Genomic DNA, 15,713 nt, shown 5'->3' with positions numbered 1-15,713 from the left:
AGCACAAAATACCATATGCCACAACCGGTTAACAGTGGTGCTGGCCCTCGCTAGCCAACCAGTGACCTGCAGACCGCGACTTTAACAGTCACAATTGTGCCTGTTAGGCGCACCCATCGGCCCGCCAGAGGGCGTCTACGCCGCCGATACTCGGTATTTTTCGCCACAATAAACTGCAGTATATTTTTAGCCCATTTCTGCGTGTGTGCGTTCGTGTGAATATTGTGAATATTTTTTTACTGTGACAAAATAGGCGAAAATCGGCGGTGGAAAACCGAAGTAAACACATTGGGCGATCATGGCGACTGGCCCTTAACCCCCGAGTGCCGTGCCGGCAGTGCCACGCCACAGCAGTTCGCCCTCGCAGCCGACTCGCGGCGGCAGCAAAAGCAACCGAAGGCCCCGAGTTTGGGCTTCGCAACTCTGAAGTTTGCCACTTTCCCGGCCGATCGGCGGCGGAACCCACATCCCGGCCCTGCCAAATGGTATGCTAGAGCCCGTGCGCCGCCCCCAGGGCCCCGGGCGCGGCGGAAAAGCCCTAGGAGGCGCACAGTTCCCGAAATTGCAAACTTAACCTCGCAGCGTTGTGTGTGCGAACGCGAAAAGCGAAAAAAAGGCGAAGCAAACGCAAAGAAAACGTAGGGCGAAGCCAGTGCGAGTGCGAGCGAGGCGGCGATAGGCGAGTGAAAAAGTCTCGCCTTGTTATTGTTGTTGTAGTGGCTTTTATTTTTTCTCAGCCGGCGCTTTTATTCTCGCACACACACACACACACACAAGCGCGCCGAGGAATAAAAGTAAATGCAAATAAATACACTCGCAAAAACACAAAACACAAACGGCAAATAAATACCGGTAAAATGAAAATCAAATAAAAGCACGTTTGTGTATGTGTGTGTGTGTTTAGGGGCAGTTACACAGATATTCTGCTTTTTTAAGGGAGTTTTTTTTTATATTTCTTTAAATATTAAAAAAAACCTAAAGTAAATAGCAAATAAAATAATATAAATTATATGTCAAAGAAGGCTCAAAAACCTAAAAATAAGCAAAGCTGCAGCAGTGAGGTGAAAGAAAAGATGGAGAAGATGGATTCGTACAAAATCCAATTGGCATTTCAGCTTGGAAAATTAACCCTTAGGCAGGGCAGGCTGTTTTTGATCTTAAAACAAACAAACAAATGTTTAAATTTATGAAACATTTTTAAATACCAAAATCACAAAATTTGGTAGCATATTTATATTTATTTTCGAATTAAATTTAAATATTAAACCTTAGACAGGTTTTTTTTATTAATAAAATATTTTAATTTATTGTCGAAAGCAAGCAAATTTATTGAACATTTTTCAATGCCAAAATCACAACATTTTCAAATTTAATTTGAATTTTAACCCTAAGACAAACCTTTTTTTATTTATTAAAGTATTTCAACTTAAGACTTATTATTAAAAGCAAGCAAACAAATTAAGTTCGAATTTATTAAACACTTCCTGCCTACATGTTATAGCGTTTTTCAAATGTAATTTAAATTTTTTTAAAATATTTATATAATATATATTTTACATATTTAGATTTTATTTCATCTCAACGATAAGGTTTTAAATTTTTGTCAATGCAAATTTTTTATCATGAATTTTTTTTTATTCCTTTTCTATTATCCTATCCATTTAAAATATTTTTATCAAGCTTTATTTTTTTTGGTTTCCCTTCCGCTTTTAATCTTTAAACACAGAAATGTGCCCTAAAAATTTGACTGTAAACAATTTCTCAATATATTTTTGCTCATTTTGTTTGGTTCTATATATAAAACCCAAATGTTGGTGATAAGAGGAAATGTCTTTCGATAAGGGGCTCAATATAAGCCACACAGTGCGCGTCATAAATGTATATGGAGTAATAACGATTTTAAATTGTTATTTTTCAGATGAATTTGCTGTTCTATTGCCAAGGCTCTGACAAATCTTGTCGCACTTATTGCCGACATTTGCAATCAATCATAAAATCACCAACAAAATGTTAAACAAGTAAAACACTCAAAGACCAAACAAAATCTCAGAAAAACTGTCATATCTGAAAAAAAAATCAAGTAAAACACATCGGAAAATAACAATTAGTTAAAAATGGATCAATTTCAAACTTCGCTGAATCCAAGGAAACAGGAGCTTTTGGAGGCTCGATTTATTGGAGTGAGGGTAAGTGAAAAAGTTGATATACATATAAGAGAAATGTCCTTAGAATTTTTCAAATACTGTAGGAGACAATGAGTTCGTTCCTGCTTTAAAAGTTGAATTTTTACATTTTTTTTTATTTTTTTCCGGATTTTTTTTATTGGCTTTCTGTGCTTTTCTGATTTTTAAATTACTTCATAGGTGTGACATAATTTTCTCGCTGATAAAAACTGATAAAAAAAATTTAAATAAAAAAATTATGAATTAAAATTTTTATTAAATATTTGAGCTAAAAACAAAAACACATTTTTCAATATAGCTAAATTTGCCTAAATTCAAAATGCAATCCTTGGACGTACTACCCTTTTTTTGACAGTGTACTGCCTCGCATAGATCGCGGCGATTGGCTGTCAATGGGCTGGCCCCTGGGGCCATTGAAGGGTTAATGGCAAACGGTTATTGCACTTTGGAACTTTTGTTGTTTCGTCGAGATGCACATGCAGATGCAGTTGTTGTTGCAGATGCTTTTCCGAAGTTTTTTCCCCTTGATGTTTTCTTTTTCTCGCCGTTTTTTTATGCACTTCTTTCTTGGCTTTGTGCCGCTTTGTTGAAGCGCAAGAAAAGGTATGAAAATGTGGAAAAAGCGAAAATAAATTAGCATTGGCAGGCGGGAGAACGAGAAAAGTGGGGGAAATTGGGAGGAAAATGGGAAAAATTGTGGGGATAATGCGAAGATGAGGCTGTGTGTGTGTGTAGATGTAGGTACATGGGAGTGTAAGTGGGGGGGTGGAGTAGGGGAAAGGTGGGTGCCTAGACCCGGCCCTCATTTCCCAACTCCCCTCCCCCTCCCATTTTCCACCCACTTCTGAGCTGCTCTTTGATGGTAAATACACAGAAGAAAAGTGCCTATACAATTTATTTAAAATTTAGTATTATATTTTTATATGTAAATTTTTTAAAATTAATCAAAGCATAATACATTAAAAAAAAATGTATATATTTATTAAAACAATATTTGTAGCTTATATAATTTTACTTTTAACTACAAATTGAAAAATGTTCGTGTTAATTTAATTTAAATTAGCTGAAAAATTAAGGATGCAAATTATAGTATAAAATCTATAGGCAAAACAAAAAGTTAAAAACTTTTAAAAATATTTAAATCTGACGAAAAATTGCAAGTGACCAGCTAAACGTTCGGAACCACCCTTGATTTTTGGCAAGTGTATGACTTAATCGCATCACTACCACAAACGCACACATGGCCCTCATCTTGTTTTTGTTGTTGTTGTCAACATCTCGTCACACCCACACCCACACACCTACACACACACTGACGTACAGTCAATACATAAATGCACGGCGCGCTGTACATAAAAGTACATAGGGACAGGAGCCACACACACACAGGCGTATGTGCACCACCCACCTGAAAATCGCCCAGAATGCCTATACACCGCCCACTTTTCCCGCCCCATTTTTGGTCTATTTGGTTTTTTTTTGGGTGGGTGACTCTGCGGATTTTCTTTTTGCATTTTGCCGCGCTCCCTGCTTTTCGTGTGTAATGGAATGAAAGCACAAATAAAAGGACAGCTGATAACAGCAAAAGAATTTAAGCAGTAAAGGGAAAGTTAAGGAAAAAGGTAAAAATTATTAAAAATTTAATAAGAAATATATATAGATTTTTTATTTATTTCTAATTTAGTAAATAATTATTTGTAATAAAATTAGTAAGCATTGCTGTTCTGCTGACCGCGGCTGTAGCACAATGTAAACGCACATTAAGCTAGAAAATCAGCTGCTTTGATTTTAGAATTTGAAAATATCATAACATAACAGGATAACGCCAGCGATAACAGGGGTTAAACAGAAAGCGAAAATAACAGCGCGCACTGCGCTTCCGCATGTTGTTAGCATTAACAGTGACGTTTCGCCGGCTGTCTCTCTCGCTCTTTTTTTTCTTTTGCCATTTTGCCTTTCCCCCGTATCTTTCTCTCTTTCTTTTAATGTGGTCGTAGGTCGGGCGCTGTTCGCTCTGCCGACGTCGACTGCACTGCTACTCCTGTTTTTTTTTTTATATTCAGGAAATTTTCAAGGAAAAATATAATATAATATTAAAAATTAAATTAGTACAAAAATTATATAAATAAAAGTATTATTTCTGCCCCTTTAACTGACTCTTGCAGCTGTTTGTTTGTTGTCTTTGTTTGCCAAACACTGTTTGTGGTTAATGGGTTTATTATTGCATTTATTCGCCACTGTTGTTGTGGCAACATAAACGACTGTTTTATGAATATTTATGATAAACATTAAAAACTTATAAAACAACCAATCTAAACTTAAATGAAAAAACAAAATACTTCTACAAAAAAAAAACCAATAACAATAATAAGTAAGGTGATTATAAGGCGTAAACATCTTTAGAGACACAATAAACAAATGTTCTTAAACCTTTACCTTTATAAAAAAAAAATTTTTTTTAAATGGCCTTAATACAAACATACTATTATTTTAATAAATACTTAAAAAAACCAAAGTATTGGGATTTTTTAAAATAATTTTAAAACTAATGGTCTTTAAGATTAAATATTCCAATTTATAATAAAAGCATCACATATAACACAATATATTTTTTTTTATATTAAAAATTATTATTCAGACATTTTTGGGGTAGTAAGAAAAACATTAATTATTTATTTTACTGAACACTAAATAATGAATTATTAGAGATTTATTCACCAAAAAAGGATTGAATTTTCACATATTTCTTAAAATCCATTACTGGCTTGAACGCGGCTGTAAATCACAGACATAAAAGTTGCGTTGAATAAAAGCTTTAAAAAGAAGACCACGGATTTTCCAAGGAAAGCTGAAAAAGGGACGACAAAAACAACAACATTTCGGCGGCCACCATTCGCGAGGCGTCGCTGTCGCGGCCGACGTCGCCGACGCCGTCGACGCTGGCAGCGGCCGCGACTGCGGCCGAGGAAGACGAAGCTGCGTTTTTGGCGACGTTCGCCGGCAGTTGTAAGCGGTTCGTTGTCGTTGTCGTTTATCGCAGTTGTCCTGTTTGTCTTTTCCGATTTTTTGCCGCTCCCCCCCTCCGAACACGAACGGCAGCGCAAAGAGGAAAAGGAGGAGGAGAAGAGGCAGAGCCCAAGCAGCGACGCCGGCAGAGCAGAAAAAGACGAAGTTGCAGGAGAAAAAGCATTGCAAACAGAAAAGAGCAAATAGCAAACAGCACGTATAAGCCGCAAAACGGAGGGGCTGATAAAGGCGAGGAGAAGCCGGAAAAGCGGTTTTCCAGCGGCGCACTTTTCCGCACATTTCCACGCCTCAATGGAGTTTCAGTTTCAGTCGGTGCTATCGTTATCGTTATCGCAACGCCGCCTGTTGTTGTCATCGGCGCGACTCAAAGAGCCAGAGAGCGGGCGGAGCGAAGAAAGCTAACGGAAGAGCGAGGGAGAGAGAGAAAACTCATTGCAGAAAATGCAATTTCTCTTTGATTTTTTTTGAACGAATTTTTTTACGTGCAGTGTTTGGCAGTGTGAAAAATGTACAAGAACCAGTATACAATAAACAAGCAAGGAAATTAGGAAAACACAAGATCATAGAGAAGAAACAAGAGCCGGAAGAGTGGGTGCCACAAAATCAAAACAGCAACAAAAATAAAATACAAATAAAAACAAGTAAACAAAACAAAAAATAAATATATTAAAAAGCTTTCAATATAATAAAAAACCACAAGAAAAATAGCGAAAACATTTAAAAAATTTAAAAAAAACAATGAGTAAAATAAAATACAAAACATTAAATCAGAAAATAAACAAAACCTAAATCATAATCACAAAGTTAAGCAAAATAAACCCCAATCATTTAGAACTAAACGTAAAAATTGCAGTGGAACAATGAATTAAAACGAATTAAAAACCAAAGCAGCAAACAAAAAAACAAAGGCAAAGGCAACAAACAAGACGCGAGAAAGAGACGCAGAGAGGCGGCCAGAAAGGGAGAGAAACAGCCGAGATGCCCGTGGTAAAGCAGCGGAAAATGAGCCGCTTTAAGGTTAGTCCATCAAACCAAAAGAGATTCGCGAAAATGGAGAGGAAAATGGTCGGGAAAATGTTGGGAAAATCTGTGTAAACGGGGGAGTGAGGAGGAAAGCTTAAAAATATAAGAGAAAGTGTCAAAAACCCAATGAAAAAATGTATAATGAGATGGGTTAATTTTTTATTAGAATCTAAGGATGAGCTTTTAATATTCCTTGAACTTTGAAGAATTTTAAAATATTAAATAGTTAGTTTATATAGCAATGTAATTAAATTAAAGACTGAATTAACATTATTTTTATAATAAAATAAGCGCTTTTTAATTAATATTTAATTGTTGAAATTATGATATTTTTTAAAATTTTATAAATTATTTCTTAGCCCATTGAAATACTTACCTTATTGACTTAAAATCGAAGTTTCCGTAAGCCCAAAGAAAGGTGCTCAAAATCGAGAAGTTTAAGTGGCGCAACTAGAAAACCTAATTTCTCTCTTGTCTAGCTCTTCTTCGTCTGCTTCGGCCTCTTCGTCTTCGCCTTCGCCTTCTTCTTATTTGGCCACTTAATGCTTGGACTTACCAATGAAGAGAAAAAAAAGTCAAATACACCACAAAAAAAACTAGTAGTGGGAAAAAATGCAAAAAAAATTCGCAAGTTCAATGAACTTGCCATGAAAATTATACGCTGCCAGCTCACGGCGGTGGGGCCACTGAAGAAGGGGGGCGGGGCGGGAAGGGGTGAGTGCGGAGAGGAGAGGAGGAGGCGCGGAAGAAGCAGGGGAGGAGGAGGAGGGCAAAAAACTAGTCATGCGTCGCTGCTGCTGCATAGATTTTGCGACTGCGACCTGACCTAAAATGCAAAAAGTACTTTTTTCTGCTCTCGTTGAGCTGTTAAAACGACACGTCTCTCCGCAAATGACTGTTACTTAACAGAAGTTAAGAGCGAGTGGCAGAGAGAGAGGAGTGGAAAAAGGGGTACAAAAAAAAAGCTGGGGACCGAGTTCATGTATTTGCAAAAAAAATGCAATATAAGTGCTGGAAAATCGAGCAGAGCTGTGAAAAATGAAATGAAAATATGCTGGCTGCTTTGTGTTTTCTCAAAGATTTATTTTCCAAATCTAGGTCACTCTTAAGTGCTAAGAAATTGTGCTTAAAAATTATTTCATTTAGATAGTAGATGTTAAACGATGTAAAAATAGAGATATCCTAAAAAATAAAATCCATAAAGAAATCTAATTTAGCGTTAGGAATACTTAAAAAAATTTACATTTTTTTGTTTTGAAATCAAAATTATAATAATTGAAATGTGACAAATAACAATAATTAAATTGTGATTTGAAATATTTACAAATTTAAAATTATAGGTAGTTAAATTTTGTTTTTAGATATAAAAGAATTTAAAATTATAGGTATTTAAAAAAATACATAAGGCTACATATACCAAAAAAATATTTTCTTGCAATTAAATTTATAATCATTCTTGAAGACATATTCTACTTAATTTTTACCTAATTATCAAACAAAATAAAATAGGTCACTTTAAATATTCAATTTTTTCCCCAATTCATACATTTTTAATCTCTTACAAGCTTACTCTTCAAGTTAACAAGGAAATGCAGAAAAATTAAATAAATATGTAAATTATTTTCCATATCATTTAATCTTTAAGATAATTTGAATCCCTTAAAGAAAGAGCAAATTAAAACAATCTCACTTTAATTAAATAAAACACAGTAGACTGCACTTTTAGCTAAATCAAATCTTCAATTTTAAAAAATTAACATTTCTATTTATACACCCTGCTTAACCTTAATGTTCTACTTTATTTAACGATTGCCAAGACCATTTCCCATAAGGTCAAGAGAACTTAAACAATTATTCAGTCAACTTAACTGGGAATATTTGGAGAATAATAAAACAATTATTTCTTTGTTTCAAGGAGAGAGCAATTGTTATTGAAACGCATTTAAGAAATCTGAATACTTAATGTGGCATTTAATAATGTGAATAATATTGTGCAAATATTACCAGGAAATCTTTAATAAAATTAGACACTTTCTCCAGCAATATTTGCTCCTTACATATAATTACATAAGCGATTGTGTATATTTTGTAATCATGGGAAAATGTTTCTTTCTGAGTGAAATTTGTTTTACGAGCCTGGGGTCGGGCGGAAAAGTCGGTGGGGGTGGGGGGGAGGTAATATGTATCCTAGAAGTGGGTTGGGGTTTTCGGGAGATTTTAGGCTTTTGATGCCCACAAAAGGCGACGACAACTGCGGCTCACTGGCGCCCCCTAGGGGACAATACCACATGTATGTATGTGTGTAGGTATGTGTGTGTGTCTATATGTATTTTTTTCTCTGTTTATTTTATTTATTCTCTCTTTTTCCTTGCGCTGATATAAAGAAGATAAGAGTGGGGTGTTGGATGGCGGGTTTTCATAGAGAGCATTTTCGGGGGGTTGGGGTTTTTGAGGGGGTTTTGGGTAAGGAAAAGCGTGGGGGGGGTTACATTCGTAGGTGCCGCCATCTGTCGGTTTTTTTTTCTCGTTGTTGTATGAGTTGACATCACAACGGATATGGAATTTTTCAATATTTACGGTGGCTGCCGCTGCTTCTGTTGTTGTTGTTGTTCTTGTTGTTAATATATGCAGCTCACACATACACTGGAAGAAAGTTCGTTGTTTTTTTGTTTGGCAGGGGTTTTGGGTGGTGCGCAAAAGCACCCAACCTCGTGCACCCCCCTTGGTTACCCCCCCTGGGAGTCTGCTTTTCGTTGCTTATGTAAGAATGTTCAGCATGTTTCGCTTTTATATACTTCGAGTGGGCGTTAGCTGGGCGGTTGAAAAAAGGGGCGGGGCTGGCCACGCACAGCACCCTTAGTAATATTTTTCCTATTTTTTGCAGATTTTTTTCTGCCGTTTTTCCAGCAGCCTCGCAACCATCTTTGTTATCCTTTCGTTTTACCATTGTTTTTTCACCATTTTTGTTAAATTTTTAAAAATTTATTTTACTTTTCCGCTGACAAAGGGAAGTGCAGCATTGGCCCAGTAGGCGGCGTTGGTAAAAAATTTAACAATTTGTTGGCAAGGAAGCGTTGGAAAGCGACCTCTAGTGGGTGGTCCCCATAATTGTTGTCTTTTTGCGGAGATTTTTCAATATTAAGCATACGCCATGTTGTGTTAAGAAAAATCGAAGGTAAATGAAATGTACTTATATAGATAAATATTAATGATGATGGTAGGGGAATGAGAATGTGGAGAAAGGCTGAGACTTGTGTATAATATTATTATAATAATCATTGCAAACGCGGCGTATGCGTAATTTCATTGCATTATTTCGGAGATAAATATTAAGTATACGTTGCGTGGGTCAAGCAAAGTTTAAGACCATTCAAAGTATTTTATTTTATATCTTATTAGCATAGCAAACTTGGTATTTAAAGAATCTTAAGTACGTGTAGAACAATTTGTTAGTTGTTGCACTTAATTAATATGCCTAATGTGGCAGGCAAATTCCCGTGTAATTTGTCATACCTTTTGGGAAACATATTTGACTTTTTAATTTGGTTAATTTGCATTTTTGCCCTGGTGCAGAGGAGCGAAATGCATTTGTGACCAGATTAGAAGTGGCAGCAATAATTCGAGCCACATATATTATATATACATAAATCGGGGAGGGGGCGATGGCATATAGACCAGCGACTAATATAATATGCGTTAAGTATATGCAGCTCAACGCACACCCGCACACCCACATACACAGAGCCATCATTTCAGGCGTGTGTGTGTAAGTGTGGCTTTTGTATAATGAGAATCGTTGGCCAGCGCATTATACATATTTATATAATTGCATTTTGTTTGCTTATAAAGGATGCGCACACACCACCACACACATGTGTGTGCACACACTCAAAAGCACACATTTATAATGAGGCGAGGGTGGTTTTTAGACTTTTTCGTATGAATATAATTAGCCAAAATTAATTTGGCAATTTTTTTTATATTTCTATTAAAACATATACATAAATGATAAATCCTTTAAGAAATAAAGTTAATTATAATGAAGTTATGAATGGGTATTTAAATAACTAGTCTCTATTTATTTTACGGTTTTCAATCAATTTTAAATTGTATATTCTTTTTACTAAGAAAATATATTTATATATTTATTATATAAATATATACTGGTACTAGAAGGTTATAGTTATTATAAAATACACTTATTAATTCTTTATATTAAACTAAACAAAAATGTTTGAAATATTTTTTAGGGTTATAAGAAACCAACTTGTGACTTCCTTGAGCACTTGCGGCAACTCTAGAAACCCCCCTCGCCGCCTGTCACCCATTCTGTATGTATAACTCTGTGGTCTCTTCAATGTTTGCCCAACATTTGCCAGTCATAAAACCCCCTGACGGCACAGACGCACAGCTATACGTACATATATAAGCCAATTCGCAGCACGGAGATTACGATTTTCGCCTGGATTTGGCAATTGAAAATTAGCGGATTAGGGCTGGTTGCCTTAGCGAGGCTGCACTGTGGTGCCGAGAGAGAATTTCAAGGGGTTTCGCTTCTGTTTTGCAAGTCTTATACTGACCAAGCGGTTTGTCTATAATAAACGGGGCTTTAAAATGTTCTATAAAAGAATGCACATGACAATTTCCCAGTCTCGCAATGGGGTTATTTCGCTTTTGCTGTTGACGTTTTCATAAAGCTTTGGAACTTATTTAATCCTTCTATTTTCGTCCTTCTGTTTGTATTGGATTGTTGAATTACACTGCAATAAAATCAAAATTTCTCGTATTTTTATTTAAAAGAAATATTAATACTTAATGAAAATTCAATCACTAGGGTTCTGAAATTATTTTTTTTTTGTATCTAAAAGTATGCAACAAATATTTTCAGCATTGAAGTACTTGGAATTCATTGTAAAAGGAAACTATTTCTTGTTCACTGCATACTTTTAGACATCTACAAATATATTTAAAGTGATTTCAGAACTTTATTGATGTTTAAAATGTGCTTCTTAACTAAATGCTAAACTAGTTCTAAAATTTCTAGTTTAAGAATGAAACTTTTCTGTAGCTGGTAGTGTTTCGGTGTGTTTTTTCGATTTATGGATGTCCTGGGGCATATATTTTTGTTCCAGTGTTTTTATCAATGCTCCTGGCCTCTGTGTTAACTCACGCGCTCATCTCCGAGTGTCCTGCTCCATCCTGTATGTGTGGGTTGTTCTGTGGGTGGTGGGCTGTGCGAGGTGGTAGGTGTTCGGTTCAGTGGGCGGGTGGCTCTGTGGCTGGGTGGTTTAGTGCCTCGGTGGTTCGCCGGCTGCATGGCAACGCAACTCGACGCATTTCAGCCGGATGCCTCCAGTGGCAACCAGTTAGTTTTGAGAGCACAGAGAACTTAGGATGGGTGGGCAGGATAGATGGATGGGATGGGATGGGATGGAATGGAATGGAATGGGGTGGTATGGGGATGGATAGTGGGCGGGCCTCGTAGGTGCGGGGTCCAAAACCATCGAAACATTGCCCAGGCAGCCGAGGCTACAGGCTACAGGCGGCTGGCTATTCCATTTCCCCGGCACTTTGCACATAGTTATAAGCCCCGCTTTCGTCCCGATCTCTGCCTGCCCCTTTTTGTGGCGCGGCTGGCTACACTACAGATGCAGATATACAGATACAGATGCAGATACAGATACAGCTACAGCTACGGCTACTATTCTCGGCTCCAGATGCGGATGCAGATGCAGATATACGGATAGCACCGGATAGCGGATACATATATACACACGGATCTCTATGTATATACGGCTGCGGCGGCGTTTCTGGTACATAGAGCACATCTATGCCTCCGCTGGTGTGTATCCCGCACATCCGCCATGTATCGGCAGCTCAGCTTTTTGTTAGTTTTCCCTCAATCGCATTTCCTTCTTTCACTTTTCGGCGACAAGCTTTCCCTGATTTTGGTGGCTTTCCTTTTGCAGCATACTTATTGGGTGGCTTTTCCAAAGAACAAGGGCTCCTGGGAAATGGGTTAACTTATTTTACAATTAACAAAGACAACCCCTTATGTTGACCAGCATTTTATAAAGTTTTAGAAAATATAATATAATAAAAACATAGCTTTTATCTGCCCGTTTTCTACAGATCCCTGTTTTGCTTTCAATTTTTAGTGGATTTTCAGAGAAAAGTATTAAAATATTAATTTCTATAATTTCTAAAAGTTGCAAAAATAAAAATCTTTAAGTTAAATCGTATTTGTATAAATCAAAACATGCATACATCTATTAATTTTTGTTTAAAAATTGGGTAAATATGATAGCTTTTAAAAACCATTTTATTAAAAATATTTTTAACGACTTCTTGTTGAAGTATTATAATAATGTATTATTATATTATAATTTTCATGAAGGTGTAAAATATTTCCTACATTTTAAATATATTCCAAGCTGTTTACAAATATTTTTCTTACTTTTTCTGTAGCTTGTTTAATATTTCGTGTAATATTATGTAAATTCCTTTCAATTGTGAAGCGATTAAAAACTTGACATTTTTTTAGAGAGCAAAGAAAGAAAGTGGAAGAAATTCAAAGTCCACCCAACAACTCCCTCTTCCTCCCTTCAAAGTCTCGGTTCATTCAATTCGTTTTCTTTTAATTTATTTAGCTGGTTTTGAGTGCCCTGCAAAATATCGGAGTCACAATGCCAGTCTTTGTGTATAATACATGTTTATATACCATCTGTTCCTGATGTTTTTAAACTTTTGCAACTTCCTCTTACTACTTTCCCCCCTCTTGTGTTCTCCTCTTTATTTTCTTTGTGTGCAAAACAAATTAAAAATTCAATTTTGTTGTGAAACTTTTGCACTTTGCAGAATGTAACTGGCCCGTCTTCCCCTCCACCTTCTGAAAGTAGGAAAGGACCCGCCTCTATTATCCTTGCCCTTTGCCCCTTGCCCTTTCGCCTTCACCCCCTTTTTGCAACATTTTTTGATGTTGCGTGCATTTGTGCAATATGCTAAATAATTGAGAGTGAGTATGGCAACTCATAACCCTTGCATATTTTCCTGGTTTTCGAAGGCCCTCGCCATTTTCCCTTCCTCTCTCCTTCCTCACCCTGTATTTATACTTTTTTCTGCCTCTGCTTTGTACTTTCTTCGTGTCCCTTGCTGTGTGTATTTTGCCTATATGTTTGTGCGTGTGTTTGAGTGCCACGCCTGCAATATTTTGTTTTGGGAAAAGTTTTCTGGTATTTTTCGGGTGTGGGTGGCAACCCTGGGTGCATTTTCGTTTTCTTTTTTTTTTTTTGGAGAGATGTCTAAACTGCAAGCCCAATGAAAAAATGGGCAAACTGAACTACTTTACAGATAAATATCTTTTATAGAACACAAGGTCCCCATTAAATTAAAAACTATTTATGTTAAGTAGAGTTTCCAGCCACATCTTTAAGGCTAACAATTTTATTTTTAAAAATTCTTTTAACTAAAGTGAATAGGTTAGTGCATTTAAGATAACTAAAAATACGTATTCAGTCTAATTTCTTTACCATTAATTGTAATATTTTTTTTAAATAAATTGTTTTTAATTTTTAATCTTTCCCAGGTTTTTAATCTGTTTTTCCATCTTTGACCAGATGCAACCCTTCACTAATTTCAGCTTGATTTGTTGATTTGTTTGCTTAGTTTACCTGTCGACGGTTGTTGAATGTTGCTGTTGCTCTTGGTGATGTTGCTGCTGTGGTGGCTTTGTGTTGCCTGCCTCTTGCTGTTGGTCATTGGCCTGTTTTGTCGTCTGTGTTGCGTCGGTCAGTTTTTCGGTTGCCATAGAGCCTCATGGGCAATGACAACAGCAACAGCAGCAGCAACATCATTAAAAATTGCACCAGCAGCAGCAACACTTAGCCAAGAAACAGCAACAACAGAAGAGAAAAAAATATCAACAAAATTAGCAGCATTGTTTTGAGAAGTACCAGGAAAAGATATATGAAACAGAAGCAACCACTTTTGAGTTGGTTAGAAAACAAGCGTTGGCAACAGGAGCAACATCGCTAGGAATGGCAGAATCAACAGCTTCAATCTTAAGAGCAACAACGCCTGAAGAAGCTGCAGCGATGGCAACAACAATATTAGAAATAAGAACAATAACAGCGGCAGCAACATAAGGAACAACAGGAGCAACATCAGGAGGCAGCGCCAGCAACAGTAAGCGCAACAAGAACAACAACACCTTAAATTGCGCACTTTGCGTCGCGATATTCAACATTTGCCATGGGCTGGATGTTGCTGCTGCTGCTGCTGCTGCGGCTTCGGCTGAGACGACGACAACATCGCTGGTTGCTGGTTGCCGGTTGCCCGTTGCTGGTTGCTAGTTGCTGCTGGCTGGTTGCTGCCTGTTTTTGTTGTTGCCTAGGTTCACATTCTCATTACAGTTCATTCACCCAAAAGATACGGCTTTATGTATCTATTAGTTATGTATGTGCCTCACAGCCTTCAGTTCAGTTCAGTTAAGTTTCGTTGTTGCTGTTGCTGCTGTTGCTGCTGTCGATGGGGCAAGCTGGAGCAGCAATAGCAGCAACCACATGGGCATCGGCATCGGCAGCCTCCGCCTGCAGTTTCAGCCAAGTTTTGATTTGTGTTATGTTGTAGATACACACATACGCGGACCGGAGGCAGCGGCCGCAAATGCAGATACAGATACAGATACATTCCTCTTGACCATCTGTCGTCGTTGTCATCTGTCTCACCTCTGCTCCCCCCTCCCCAAGGCGAAGTTGCGCATTGTTCATCTGACAACAAAAAAGTTTGCAAAAAAACCATCCACACAGTTGGTTTACAACTTTCAGATACTTTTCGAGTCGCTTGAGTTGCAAATGCCTATAAATGCAGCTAAGCAATCATTAAAATTACTTAAAAATATCACGGAATATTTTAAACTCCTTCAAAACTATATGACCCAATTATTTATTATTTTGCAAAATCATAAAATCTGCCAAATTTACTAGGTTTAAAATTCGAAAATGCATAAAGATTGCAATTATTTTAATTTAAAATTCTAAACTAATATTCTTTATTCATTCTTTAAATTAAGAACCAAAGGAGGCAGTTAATGGAAATTATTCACATTTTTTGAAAATTCTAACTTGTCACAAGGTTTTTAATAAAATATAATCTGCAACAAGTATAATTTAATATTGTTTGTTTTAAAGTTGATCTAATGAAAATGTGTTATAGAACACAGCCAATAAATATAATTTTATATAGTATTATATATAGGATTTTGGACAAAATGCCCCTTTTTTAGCGGTTTTTTTATCGTAGCTTAGCCAAATCAAGGTGTACAGCGAAAAGACCGACGGTTTTGAGCCCCCATTACTTAAAGGAATATTTAATTTTTGAAGATTTTTTACATTTTTTGTAAGGGGGTGCATCAGGATTTTTTGAGATTCCCAATTTGGCGAAAAATGTCCCTTTTTTAGTGGTTTTTTGATCGTAGCTTAG

At 36.7% G+C, this 15,713-nt stretch overlaps 1 protein-coding gene across 2 annotated transcripts in view; it reads left to right on the top strand.

Moving 5' to 3' along the window:
- Window positions 1-189: 189 nt before the first annotated feature.
- Window positions 190-15,713, top strand: part of LOC108025705 (serine/threonine-protein kinase tousled-like 1) — a 78,650-nt gene continuing 63,126 nt past the window's right edge. Inside the window, exons 1-2 of one of the 2 annotated variants that reach the window (XM_017096248.3) lie at window positions 190-485; window positions 1,919-2,186. In XM_017096248.3, coding sequence (XP_016951737.1) covers window positions 2,115-2,186 — 72 coding nt within the window. In that variant the 5' untranslated portion in view covers window positions 190-485; window positions 1,919-2,114. Of the gene's footprint in view, window positions 486-1,918; window positions 2,187-5,200; window positions 6,228-15,713 lie in introns of those variants that run through there. The other variant, XM_017096251.3, reaches the window with a different exon arrangement.

This window comes from Drosophila biarmipes, chromosome X (genome assembly GCF_025231255.1).
Source record: "Drosophila biarmipes strain raj3 chromosome X, RU_DBia_V1.1, whole genome shotgun sequence".
Taxonomy (NCBI): domain Eukaryota; kingdom Metazoa; phylum Arthropoda; class Insecta; order Diptera; family Drosophilidae; genus Drosophila; species Drosophila biarmipes.
This window is presented reverse-complemented; position numbering and strand designations above follow the sequence as displayed.